The sequence below is a fragment of the Schistocerca cancellata genome, chromosome 5 (genome assembly GCF_023864275.1).
Source record: "Schistocerca cancellata isolate TAMUIC-IGC-003103 chromosome 5, iqSchCanc2.1, whole genome shotgun sequence".
Taxonomy (NCBI): domain Eukaryota; kingdom Metazoa; phylum Arthropoda; class Insecta; order Orthoptera; family Acrididae; genus Schistocerca; species Schistocerca cancellata.
In genome coordinates, this window is record NC_064630.1 from 621,000,199 (window position 1) to 621,014,085 (window position 13,887).

The 13,887-nt window shown below is 44.5% G+C and overlaps 1 protein-coding gene across 1 annotated transcript in view; it reads right to left on the reverse strand.

The window, feature by feature from the left end:
• The window catches only part of LOC126187469 (ADP,ATP carrier protein 2-like), a 34,584-nt gene extending 21,049 nt beyond the window's left edge, over nucleotides 1-13,535 (reverse strand). Inside the window, exon 1 of the mRNA XM_049928567.1 lies at nucleotides 13,292-13,535. Coding sequence (XP_049784524.1) covers nucleotides 13,292-13,451 — 160 coding nt within the window. The 5' untranslated portion in view covers nucleotides 13,452-13,535. The remainder of the gene's footprint in view (nucleotides 1-13,291) is intronic.
• Nucleotides 13,536-13,887: the final 352 nt, after the last annotated feature.

The window sequence follows — 13,887 nt, forward strand, 5'->3', positions numbered from 1 at the left end:
TATAATTTATTATACACTATCGACAATAGATCTTCAGATTTAACCACCAGTGAATATAGTGTTACCAATCTTATACAAGGTCGCGACAACACTTCATGCAGACTCACAGTCATTAATCGCCATACTTTCATCTCTGGCAACAAGTATATGCTTTGAAAGAATTCAAATCTGCTGTATGTTTGATGCTCGTTAGCCTGTTGTATACCAAATTCAGGATATTTATTGTTGGTTGCTGGCTGTTGTTTGGTTGCTGGCTATCAGGATGATTAAACGACTAATTACAGAAGAATATACACACGCATTCATCGATCTCAAATGCCGGTTGCTGAAGAAGAAACATTGTGAACGTTTAAGTTCTGAGCATGCCAGCTGATAGGCGGAAAACTAGAGAGCAACAGCTTTGTTACGAGATTTTGTATAGAATAGCCAGTTAGATTTTTTTTTATGAAGGAACCACTCGTTTTTCAGAAAACTTGTTGTTACGTGTATACCGATTTCCACACATTGACAAAATATTTACTTGTGTTCTTAGTTTGTATTTTCACGCGCTCTCCCGAAAAAGCCAGGTTAATTCAGAGATACTGTTTATTGGAATAAGTACTAGCCAGCGCGCCATGTAGGTTGAAACGATATTATATCTTCGTTATGTATCAGTCATATACATTGGTAAAAAAAAAACTACCTACTTCTGAGCTTGTTGCCTAAACTGTTTCTTACTAACACATTATGAATGTTGATCTGTACTAGAAATGATATACGTAACTTTGTGAAGGGATGATCTAGTTTGTCGCATTTCATTAGTATATTCTTCTGAAAAAGCCCAAAATGATTCTTGTCCTTCGAGCTGAGCAGTACACTCGAGATGACCGCAGAGCACACTACAGTTCAACAAAAATGTAGTAGCTACAGTATAATCATGTAGTAATGTAAAGTAAGTAAGTATTCTTACTGTTTTAGAGATGAAACGCGATCCGGAACGGTACTCTGAAAAAAGTCATTGCGTCCCGATATGAAATGGATTGACTAGGGAATTACGCAGGTGTTTTGCTTGGAGGCGAGAGGTTACGTAGAAGCAAGCGAATGTTGGCAGCACTGTGCCTTGCAATTCAGAACGAGCGGGTGGAGGCCACAGTTGCAGAGCGGAAGCACGCCAAGTGGGGAACGTAGTTAACTGCGCATCAGTCCGCCGTGCTGCTGGCAGCTGTGCCGTCCACTCCATCCGCGGGTTAACAGCTCGTCGCACAGATCACATTCTGCATCCAATACAGAGTTCGCCTCTCTATTAGGGATCAGGGTAGCGCGCACTTATGGCTCTGTATCAGAATGGAACTCACTGAACGTTCCACCAGAAATTATTCTGAGAAAGAGTTAAAGCATTGGCGTTCTTGCGCGATGTACATTATGTGATCAAAAGTATCCGGACACCTGGCTAAAAATGACTTACAAGTTCGTGGTGCCCTCCATCGGTAATGCTGAAATTCAATATGATATTGGCCCACCCTTAGCCTTGATGACAGCTTCCACTCTCGCAGGCATACATTCAATCAGGTGCGACAAGGTTTCTTGGGGAATGGCAAACCATTCTTCACGGAGTTCTGCACTGAGGAGAGGTATCGATGTCGATCGGTGAGGCCTGGCACGAAGTCGTCATTCCAAAACATCCCAAAGGTGTACTATAGGATTCAAGTCAGCACTCTGTGCACGCCAGTCCATTACAGGGATGTTATTGTCGTGTAACCACTCCACCAGAGGCCTTTCATTATGAACAGGCGCTCGATCGTGTTGAAAGATGCAATCGCCATCCCCGAATTGCTCTTCAACAGTGGGAAACACGAAGGTGCTTAAAACATCAATGTAGGTCTGTGCTGTGATAGTGCCACGCAAAACAACAATGGGTGCAAGTCCCCTCCATGAAAAACAAGAGCATACCATAACACCACCGCCTCCGAATTTTACTGTTGGTACTGTACACGCTTGTGGATGACGTTCACCGGGAATTCGCCATACCCACACCCTGCCATCGGATCGCCACATTGTGTATCGTAATTCGTCACTCCACACAACGTTTTTCCACTGTTCAGTCGTCCAATGTTTACGCTCCTTACATCAAGCGTGGCGTCGTTGGTATTTACCGGCGTGATGTGTGGCTTATGAGCCACCATGAAATCAGTTTTCTGACCTCCCGCCTAATTGTTATAGTACTTGCAGTGGATCCTGATACAGTTTTGAATTCCTGTGTGATGGTCTGGATAGATATTTGCCTACACATTACCACTCTCTTCAACTGTCGGCAGTTCCGGTCAGTCAACAGACGATGTCGGCCTTTACGCTTTTGTGCTGTACGTGTCCCTTCACGTTTCCACTTCACTATCACATCGGAAACAGTGGACCCAGGGATATTTAGGAGTGTGGAAATCTCGCATACAGACGTATGACACACGTGACACCTAATCACTTGACCACATTCGAAGTTCGTGAGTTCCACGGAGCGCCCCATTCTGCTCTCTTACGATGTCTAATGACTACTGAGATTGCTGATATGGAGTATCTGGCAGTAGGTGGCAGCACAATGCACCTAATACAAAAAACCAACAACCGAGTTGTTGGTCATACGAGGGGAGGAAGGATGAAGGAACAATGAACACTGGCAGAACATAGCTCATCTACGCCCCGTGAAGCCATTGGGGGAAAAGACAGTTCCATACAGAGCCATCTAATACAAAATGTAAATGTTGTAGGGCATTGTTGGCTGGGATATACCACGCGGAGGGTTCATCCGCCTGTCGGAAAGGGTCCACGCACACTGACCCATTTCCTTGCGAATATTTGAGATTTGTGTCGCATGTGTATTTTAAGAGTGTAGGCGAGTTTTATGGGTGCATGTATAATGTAATGTTATGTTTGCATTGTATAATGATGGTGAGAGAAGGGAGACGGCGAAATTCGTAGCCGGCACGTAGCCTACTCCGATCTAATTGAACCAAGCGGTGAGGTGGGGGGGTTAACGTTCCCATCCGACAACTGATCAGCACCCACAAGTTCATCTGCCCCAGCTTCTTGAGACATTGCGGAGACGCCTGAAATTTAATCGAGGACATAGTAGCAGACTTGCCCACCTCTATCCCCTTCCTAGCCAAATAATTGTAGTGATAATTTTATCCACCCCTAGGATTCTGAATCCAGCGCTACCCCACTGACATGCGCCAGCGACCCCAGCTACGGAAGCGACATGCCTTGCAGTGTTTAGCAGTTTACACGCTGCACGCGCCACTCCGCTGCATTATTGAAGAATAAGGTAGATATTGTTCATTATATCACCAGTCGTAGGTTTGGAATGATATTTAAACATGAGAGAAGTGGATTCCTCTCTCCCTTCGTGTCGAAAAAATCTGTGCCCCAGCAGTAAACTGATTCTAGTGTATGGCGAGAAAGGGCTGCGTGCTAAATTGTATGGCCACCTATGGCTTTGCTGTCTCACATTGGAGCCAAAACTAAATATTAGTGGTATAAATACATATTGTAGAGCGCATCAACTAGCTTAAACAGATCGTCCTCCTCTCTCCAGACTTCTCTCTCTCTCTCTCTCTCCTGAGAAATCGCGACCATCAAGAAAACGATCAGTTCCATCATTCTAATGAACTCTTATTCCTGTCACAAGAATCTGGACTCGCATTCGGGACGACGACGGTTGAAACCTGCATCCAGCCATCCTGATTTAGGTTTCCGTGATTTCCGTAAATCGCTTCAGGCAAATGCAGGGAAGATTCCTTTGACAAAGGGTGTGTCCTATTTCCTTCCCCATCCTTCCCTAATCTGAGCTTGTGCTACGTGTCTAGTGACGTCGTCGTCGACCGGACGTTAAACACTACTCTCCTCCTCCTCCTCTTATACCGGGATGTGAATGCAGAGGCGCCATCTTATTACAATACGTTAGTCATTTACTTCAGGTCGTGTCGTCTTCCAGAAGGGGATGCCTGATCCACAGCGAAACAAACGCTCCATGCATGTGTGAACACCGCCAGAGAAGAGTGTCATTATCTGCTCTGTGTGATAAATGAGTAACACCCACAGTCGTCAGACAGAAGAGGCCTTTTATATGAAGCTTCACTGACTCACATACACAGAAAAGCCAAAACATTATGACGAACTGTTTAATAGCATGTCGTTCCACTTTTCAAACACAGTACAACAGAGATTCTGCTTGGCATGGATTCCACAAGTCCTTTACAGGTTTCCCGAAGTATGTGGCAGCAGATGTCTACTCACACGTCATGCAATTACCGCAAATTACGGGATGGTGGTTTACGGGCACGCATCTGGCACCAGATGTGTGTTGCAGTGGGTACACATCAGGCGCATTTGCTGGCCAAGACATCAGTGTGAGTTCACTATAATGTTCCTTTAAGTAGAGTAGCACGATTCTGACCTTGCAACACGAACAATCATCCTGACGGAAGATGTCATAGACGGAGACTTCAAACAAGAAGCAATGCAGGTAGTCCTCAATAATGTTCACGTAGTTCACAGCTGTGATGATGTCTTCAATTACTGCCACATATTCCATGCAAGCCCAATCAATGCACCCCATAGCATAATTCCGTCCTGACTGGCCTGCATCTGTGGCGCAAAGCGTTTCGTGCAGCCATTCGTCTGGATCACGTGACGTAAGAAACCGATCATCGACCTGACGTAACACGAAATGCGATCCATTCGATAGGCGACACGTTTCTGTTAATCCACTGTGAAAACTCAGTGATGCTGTGCTCCTGCAGTCATAATTGGCGATGCCGCTGGGTCAACGTAGGAACACGTAAGGGTCGTGTGATGTGGAGCTCCATGTTCAACAACGGCCTGTGAATGGTGTGCTCCGAAACACTTGTGCTGGCACCAGCACTGCACTCTATCGTCAGATCTGCCACAAACAGCTGCCTATCCTGGTTTACACAGTGGGGGATTCTCCGAGTTCTACGATTTATGATGAGATGTGGTCGTGTATTACCATACGCCCTACCCGTTCTTTCTCCTGCCTTAAACCACTTTCCACAGGTGCTCATGACAGTAGTACGCCAACAGGTGTTCAGCATCGCCGTTTCAGAGATTCTCGTTTCCAGCCGCAGCGGCACAACAATATACCCTTTGACAAAATAGCTTATAGCAGTGGCTTTCCGCATTTTCGGCCCGTATCTTCGCCAAAACGCCTGGCCATTCGTCTCTCTTGTGCTTACACTCTTTTCTTACTGCGTCACGTGCCTTCAACACCAACAGGAGGCATTCAATCTCGCAGTGGGCAGTGGTCATAATGTTTTGGCTCATCTGTGTACTTAAGGTGATTGGCAGCCACCGGCATGACAGTTGGTGTGAATGTCCATTGCAGATTTATCCAGGTCAGTTCGTTATCGGTCACTGAAGTGGAAACGAGACAAGAAGTTCAAAACCCAAAGATGATTAGATAGCTACACTTTTTATATGATTCAAAATGTAGTTCCACTCTCACCTGTACTAAATAACTTCGCAGTGCGTAAATATGTTACCAACATTTTCACTTTGAGTGGGAGGAAGACGCGACCAAGCAGCTTCTCAAACGCCAGGTTATGGTGGATGATAGGCCATGCCTCGGGTGATGTTTCGAGCGACGCCGCAGGACTGTTGGGAGAGTAAAGACGCTTTATTTACTGATAAACGTGTATATAATTCACTTTTGCGATGGAAGCAGATTTGGAGAATGTCTCTTGTAGAGAATCTGCTCGCTTGTGTAAGTGCACATTTGAATTTGTGCATTAGCCAATCGCAGTGCTGTCTTCGGGAGATAGCTTCAGTCTCACACCGATTTACTTCAACGACTGTTTTAATCGGAGCTCTCCGCGCACAATGGGCTCCCGTTCCCTGGGTATTGTTATCCATTTGACTGCTCTTAATACCTGCGAGAATGTAATAAGAACAGCGAGGCTCTGAATAGCATTAGAGACAATAGGGTTAGATAATTTCAGTAGCGGTATGGAGCTGTGTATAGTAAAGAGACGAGAGGCGCTTCGCATTGTTATCTGCAACATTTGAGACAAGGTAAAGTCTGTGACTTCTGTCAGCTGTTTACGGTCGTTTATGTACTGTTGTTCTCATCTGAATTAATTTTTATTTGATATACGGTATAACTTGTATCTTGCACCTTCTCTTTTCGTGTACGTTCCTTTAAGATTTTTTTCATGTCTCGGCATTACCTCACTCTTGAATCGTTTAACACGTGCCTCGTGGCGACTATTAATATTAATCTTTCCTAGAGGCTACTAAACTCGCCCACGGCAGTTGTCTGTACACAGCAGAAACTGCATTCGTCGCAAAGATTTCAGTATGTTATAGTCCAGTGTGTTATTTAACGATATCACTCCAGTCGGAAGTCCCATGATGAGCTACCCAAGCTTAGTGTTGCCACGACATGCACTACTGGTGTAAATGGCCTTCATACACGACACACAATTATTCCTAGAACCTAGGCCCTGTTAAGATCAGTAGTATAACGTCCCCCTGGTCACAAGTTTGATTATCATTTTGCGCCTTTCAGTTGACATTTTTCAGTGGAACTGTGTGCCGTCGCAAGGAGAGTATCTTCTCAACGTTTGCTCTTTCGTTAGCCTGCCAAGGCGACAAAGCACTCACCAGTAGGTTATGCGTGGGACGAGCAGGGATGACCTTCGTCAAGACTGCATCCAGAAATCCAGTCGCCGCGGGTAACATGCAGTGAAGCGTTTACATAGTGTGAAACTAAAATCGTGTACATGAATCTAAGCAGTTGTGCTCGCTATAGTGTTAAACCTATTCAGACGACTCTACTAACTGTTATTTATCCTATGTTTCTAAGGTCAGAACCCAGCAAAATGGGCAGTGCTATATTAAAGGTAAATAGGGATATCTCTGCTCACGGTCTCCGCGAACGACCAATCAACGAGGGGCACACTCAGTTGGAGATTTATAAGAATAATATCACAAAAAAAACAATGTGTACTGTAACTTTAAAAACTGATTTCACTAAAACGATGGTTTAGTTTAATTTCAAGGTAACGCTTTTAAGCAAGAGAAAAACGTGATAATGTTCTAACTTCCGTACTTAGTTAAATTGATTTTATACCTACTGCTAACAGACTGAGGCGCAATTAATTGACAGGAAGACGTTAGCGTACATTAATACTCTCGAACGGTGTCGGTACGTAAAATCAAAGTGATCGGAAAACATAGATCACAATAATAATGGCTGTGAAGGGAAAAGAAAGAGCTTGACATAAATTGTCTGACAATTTCTTCATTGCTCTTGTATGTGATCCTTAACTCCATCATGTATAGAAACTAGAAGAGCGTCACAATCAGTGGAAAATAACCATTTCTCTTGGGATCTATATTCAAAGAAGACTGACTGATTTTCAGATCATTCCGTTGCTACCCTACATAATTTTGGGAGCAAAGATATGCTGCATAGCTTTTAAATTTTCCAACCCAGTTGACAAAATCGCTAACGAATATTTCAAAATGTAAAACCATTTTATGTTGTTGCGAGTCCCTCCTGTCAAATATTCACTGAAAATATCATGCACAAAGTGAATACCCAGTAGTCACAAAGTGAACACCCAGTAGTAGAAATCGCCACTTCGAAACGTTCTTATTCAAATCGGATAACGAATTAAAGACGAACAAAACATTTCTGCATTTAAGAGTGTGGTCTGATAAGTCTGGTAAATTTCCATGTAATATGGAACATTTTTGTTGTGCCTTCGTGGTTGATAAGCTTGATTATTCCAAGAAACGAATAAAGAATTTCAACAATATACAGTGTACACTTCATTGTTGACAGCTGTCTGAATTGGTCAGTCTGCCGACTGTGATCGAAAATGGAGAAAACCGAGTTCCGTGCTGTTATTAAACATTTTCATTTAAGGGCGGGACTCCCGCACAAATCAAAACAGAATTAGATGAAATCCATGAGGACTCTACGTCATGATTGAAGACCATTTGCTTTTGAAGTAATGAATTTAAACGTGGTCGGACAAGCATCGAATACGAAGTGCGCTCTGACTGTGCAACTGAGATCACAACAAAGGAGACCATTGACAAAATCCATGATATGGTAATGTAGGACTGCCGAATAACAGTTCGTGAGAGTGTTGGGACTGTAGGCATCTCAGCTGAGCGAGTGCATAACATCCTGCATGGAGAATTGGCTATGAAAAACTGCGTGGGATGTGGGTGCTACGATTGCTCACAGTGGACCAAAAGCGGATCCAGCACATTTCAAGACAATGCCTGGCGATTTGTGACTGTTGATGAAAGCTGTATCCATCATTACACACCAGAATCAAAACGGCACTCAAAACGGACAAAGCGTGATGAAAGTGCACCATTTTGTCAGCTAGCTATATGGTGACCCTGTTTTCTGGGGTTCCCCAGGAATAATGCTCATAGATTGCTTGGAAAAAGGCAGAACCATAACTGGACCCTATTGTTCTTCATTGTTGGATCGTTTGAAACTTGCATTGGTTGGAAAAGGACAACAATTAGCACGCAAAAAAGTGTTCTTTCACCAGGATTATGCACCATCTCACACATCGGCGATAACAGTAGCGAAAGTGCATGAATTGTGCTTTTAATTAGTTCCTCATCCTACCTATTCAGCAGACGTAGCCTCAAGTGACATCTTCCTGCTTTGTCTTGCTGAGAAGAAATTTTCGTTAAATGAGGAAGTGATAGTTGCAGTTAGCGAGTATTTTGCAGAGGTTAACAAAACATATTTTTCAGTTGGAATGAAAAAGGGGGAGGATAGCTGGACCAAGTGTACATTGGGGTGACAAAAGTCACAGGATACCTCCTAATATAGTGTAGGACCTCCTTTTGTCCAGCGTAGTGCATCAACTCGACGTGGCATGGACTCAAGTCGCTGGAAGTCCCCTGCAGAAATATTGAGCCATGCTACCTCCATAGCTGCCATAATTGCGGGAAGTATTGCCGGTGCAGGATGTTGCGCACGAAGTAACCTCTCGATTATGTCTCATAAATGTTCGATGGGATTCATTTCGGGTGATCTGCCTAGCCAAATCAATCGCTCGAATTGTTTAAAATATTCTTCAAACCAATCACGAACGATTGTGGCCTGGTGACATGATATCGTTGCTTGGGAACCTTAAATCCATGAATGGCTGTCAGTGGCCTCCAAGTAGCCAAACATAGCCATTTCCGGTCAATGATCGGTTCAGTTGGACCAGAGGATCCAGTCCATTCATGTAAACACAGCCCACATTATTACGGAGCCACCACCAGCTTGTGCAGTGCCTCGTTGACAACTTGGCTCCATGGCTCCGTGGGGTCTACGCCACACTCGAATCCTACCATCAGCTCTTACCAACTTAAATCGGGACTCACCTGACCAGGCGATAGTTTTCCAGTCGCGTAGAGTCCAGCCGATAAAGTGACGAGCCCAGAAGAGGCGCTGCAGGCGGTGTCGTGTCGTTAGCAAAGGCACTCGCGACGCTCGTCTTCTGCCATAGTCCATTAACGCCAAATTTCGCCGCACTGTCCCTACGGGTTCGTTCGTCGTGCCCTCCACATTGATTTCTGCTGTTATTTCACGCAGTGTTACTTGTCTGTTAGCACTGACAATTTTACGCAAACGCCGCTACCGTCGATCATTAAGCGAAACCCGTCGGCCACTGCGTTGCTCTTGGTGAGAGGTAATACCTGAAATTTAGTATACTCGGAACACTCATGACACTGTGGATCTCGGAATATTGAATTCCTCAACGATTTCCGAAATGGAATGTCTCATGGGTCTAGCTCCAACCACCATTCCGTGTTCAAAGTCTGTTAATACCCTTCGTGCGGCTGTACTCACGTCGCTAACCTTTTCCCATGAATCGCCTGAGTAAAAGTGACAGATCAGCCAATGCACTGCTCTTTTATACCTTGCGTACGCGATACTACCGCCATCTGTGTATTTGCATATCGCTATCCAATGACCTGTCGCCTCAGGGTATAGGTCAGGAGAACCAATCACATTCACATTATGCGATCTATATGCATTATACATATCCATTTTTCATATTTTCATGAAAGCCGAGATGGTGACCTAGTTTCAGCTCGCACTTTCGTTGACTTCTAAGGTTTTGGCTATGCAGAAAACTCTCTGTAGTACTGTACCCTCTCTGATAGGGACAAACAGGTTTACAACTGATCGATTAGTTTACTGGCCACTATTTTTGTTCTGCTGAAAAGGCAGATGTTAATACGAAGAGGGCCGGAAAGGTCAGGGGTGACGAAGCAGGTGGCCTGCCGCCGCTCGCCGGCCGTTCAATATCGGGGAGGCGAGTCCAAGCGAGGGATCGGCCGGGGGAGCCGCCGCGGTGGCTCTGCAGTGCTCTGCAACAGGAGAAGCCGCACCACAAAACATATTATGTACACGACCTAGGCTGCACTAACAGCATTGGTCGGTGAACTTGTGGAATTACAACCGCCAAAATGGCTGTCAAGTGTGGACGTCGTGATTATTTTTTCTTTCCCAAAAATTATTTGCTTCGATCCGTGTGTGTTGGTTTTGTTAAATAGATTTCTATATTGGGGAACACCATTAAAAACTACCAAACCGACTTTAGAAACAAAAAAGATATTCGATAAGGACAGAAGCTGAAGCAATGAATTAAAATTTGTGCCACAGCCAGGCCTTGAACCTGGGTGTCCTGCTTGCTAGGCACATGTTCTACCCACTAGTTGATTGCTTCAGTTTCTGTCCTTATCGAGGGTAAAGTTGAGACTCTTATGTGTCCAGGAAAATGTAATTCCTTCAAACCAATAGATCACCTATGTCTAAGGTACAGGCAGGATTTCCCATTATATTCAACGCTGAGGTGCTATTCCAATGTTGGAGAACCTAGGCCATACTGACGATATAAGCAGGAGAAAATGGGCTGAGCGTATAACTTGAAGGCAGTGGATTAGGTTAGTCCAGGCATCTGTGGTAGCCACAATGCTAAAAAAGGTGTAGTGGTTAGCACATCTGCCTAGTAAGTAGGAGACCTGGGTTCAAGTCCTAGCCGTGCCACAAATTTAAATTCATTGCTTCACCTTCTATCCTTATCGAAGATAAAGTTAGGATTCATATGTCTCCAGGAAAATATAATTCCATTGTGTCAAATAAAGATGTTAGCTGAGAAAAGGGGAAACCTGTCACCATGTTAATTGCCCTATCTTCACAGGACACTACCTGAACTTAGTGATAAAGGCAGTGACTAAGAGCTGACATAATGTCTCTTAGGGAAACACACAATGAAATTATTATAGGCCCTGCAAATGGAATTAAAAATTCCTATGGGAAAGGACGCTTCATATAGATAAGCCTGAAGCGCTGAAAGATGTTGAGTAGAATCACTTGTTTGGCTATTGATAATGTGTTGTTAAAAGGCTGTGAAAGGAAATTATTTGGGAAACTGCATCGCGTGCTACAAAGATGTGTCGTTAAGAACAGAGATCGTCCTAGGTGGAGATATACTTTCTCAAGTCTCACGCACAGAACAGATTCTCTCTAGGAGAGATGCAAATGCAGCTCTTTAAAGTCAAGCGCGTTGAGAATGAAGCACGAGCCTAATGTTTCAGCTTAAAAGACAAAAACTGATCTGCGTTTAACGATCAGCCACAAGATGAAATATAATAACTGAAGAAATCTCTTAAGTTGGGTATTATCTGAACGTTACTCTACAAGCTTCTTATTAATTATCAGGGAAGATAAAGTGTATAACAATTTTTAATTTGTCGCGCGTACGAGAAACTACGTGAAAACATCCATAATTTGAGGATAGCACTGCATGTAATATAACATTTTTATAACTTTCAGACTGTACGGTCAGTTCACTCTTTCGTTATAATAGTATGGCAGTCAGTTTGTCTTTCACTGTGTTGTGGGACAGAAATCGTAAGAGGCGAATCATATCTAGGCTACACTGACAGCAAAAGAAACCAGTTGCTGACGTGTGATGCACTTTCCTAGAGCTCCGAGTATTTACAGGAAATAAACGAGACGGATAAAGCAGGTAAGACATGTACTGGGAGAGCAGTTGTAGAAACAATAGGGAGGACTCAGACCTTACTAATAAGAACTCGGAATTTACCGCACTGGGCCTTTCCTCTCAAGTTCCTAGGATTTGGCTTTTAAACCCGGTCATCGTATTCTCAGCTTTTACCATAGTACCTATGGAAGTTGGTTCCTCCGACTGTAAGTCAAGCATGTTGAAGAAGACTTTAGTTCCCCAACATCTGAAGTCAGTGGAACGAACTGCGTCAGTTACGTTGAGAAAAAAAATCCATCTGTATTCCCAATCGATTGAAACTGAGAGTAGTGCACAAAATCATTCTGCAGGTAGTCTGCTTTTACCGTCACTGTTCTATTGTTGGCAAGGTGTGAGTGGCTCATATTGTCATAAACCACACTCAGAACAGGCTGTGGAATTGTTCAAAGATGTAGTATAGAAGTAACATGTTGGGAAGTGGAAGCAGAAGGTCATTAGAGACGGAGCACAAGTTCGCATTTTTATTACTTTTTTTTAAAGATTGCAAGTAAATTGGGTGCGCCGTTTCAAAAGAATCATCTTGGCCTTTGTCTGGAACGATTTAGGGAAATCACGGAAATTCGGGTGGTAAGGTGCAGGTTTGAACCGACCTCCCGAATGCGAGTCAAGTGTGCTAACCACTGCGCTCAGTGATACTTGTGGAGATATTAATGTTATTCTCACAGAGGGATCGAAGTCAAAGAATCTGCAAAGACGTGTGAACAGTTATCGGTAGGATACTGCTGTTGGTCGATCCACTGGAAAGGTGACAGTCACAAGATCATTCCCCAGAACGGATGCTGGCATTGTTCAGAAGATAAAATTAACTGAATCGATGATAAAGTAAATTTTCATCCCGGTTTTAGATTTAATTCCTTCAGGAGAAAACGCACGTGGTTGAAAAACTGGTCGGGTCGTGTGTGGCCTCTGGATCGATCGTTCATATTGGGTCCTGTAGATTCTTACCAGATCTGGCGCTAGTAGTTTCTCAAAGTCACCGGGAAAGGCATATATGCTGTATTTAGTACCCTAACTGTACACATAATCCGCATGTGCACTCTTGTCGTATTTGAGATTTGTATCGGTGCACTACTCTGTACTGGCTGAGAACTGGGGTACAGTCTGTTAATCAGATCTGTTATCTTTGTTCCGAAAGATGTTTATCGAAACGAAAGTGGTACTTTGTTCGCTTTCTGCCAAATGGCAGGCCGGTAACTCACCCTTGTAGCGCTTCTCCTCCGAGATCTGCTTGGAGATGTGCTGCACCTGCAGCAGCAGCTTGACGCGCTCGATGGGCGCGACCGCCGTCTTGGAGATGGCGGCAGCCACGCCACCGGCGATGAAGTCCTTAGCGAAGGCTACGGGATCTGCGAGCGACATGTTTGCTGCTGGCTACGGCGCTGTTGTGTCGGAGTGCTGTGCTGCTGTGGCTGCGGCCGGGCTTGGACTGGGACCGTGCTGCGGGGGCGCCTGCCCGGGACGTCTCCTCCCCCCCCCCCCCCTCCCCTCCTCCCGTCGCTGGCAGCCAGCGTCGGCGTCGGCGCAACCGCGCCAGATGCCGCCCTTGTGACCGCTTCCCTTCTTCGATCCAAAGCCGCGGACGCAGTTGCCGTCCACCCATTACTCTGTTCGCGATTACATTCAAAAACTACCACACCCGATTATTGCGAAGGCAGTTCGGAAAGGAATTCACATTTACTTCTTGCGAAAACACCTATCTACCGACTGTTACTTTATACATGTTATAAATAATTGAAGGTACTTATTGTAGTGGTGGTTGACCTTCTGTGAACCCTGGTCGCTGGCGTCAGTGACG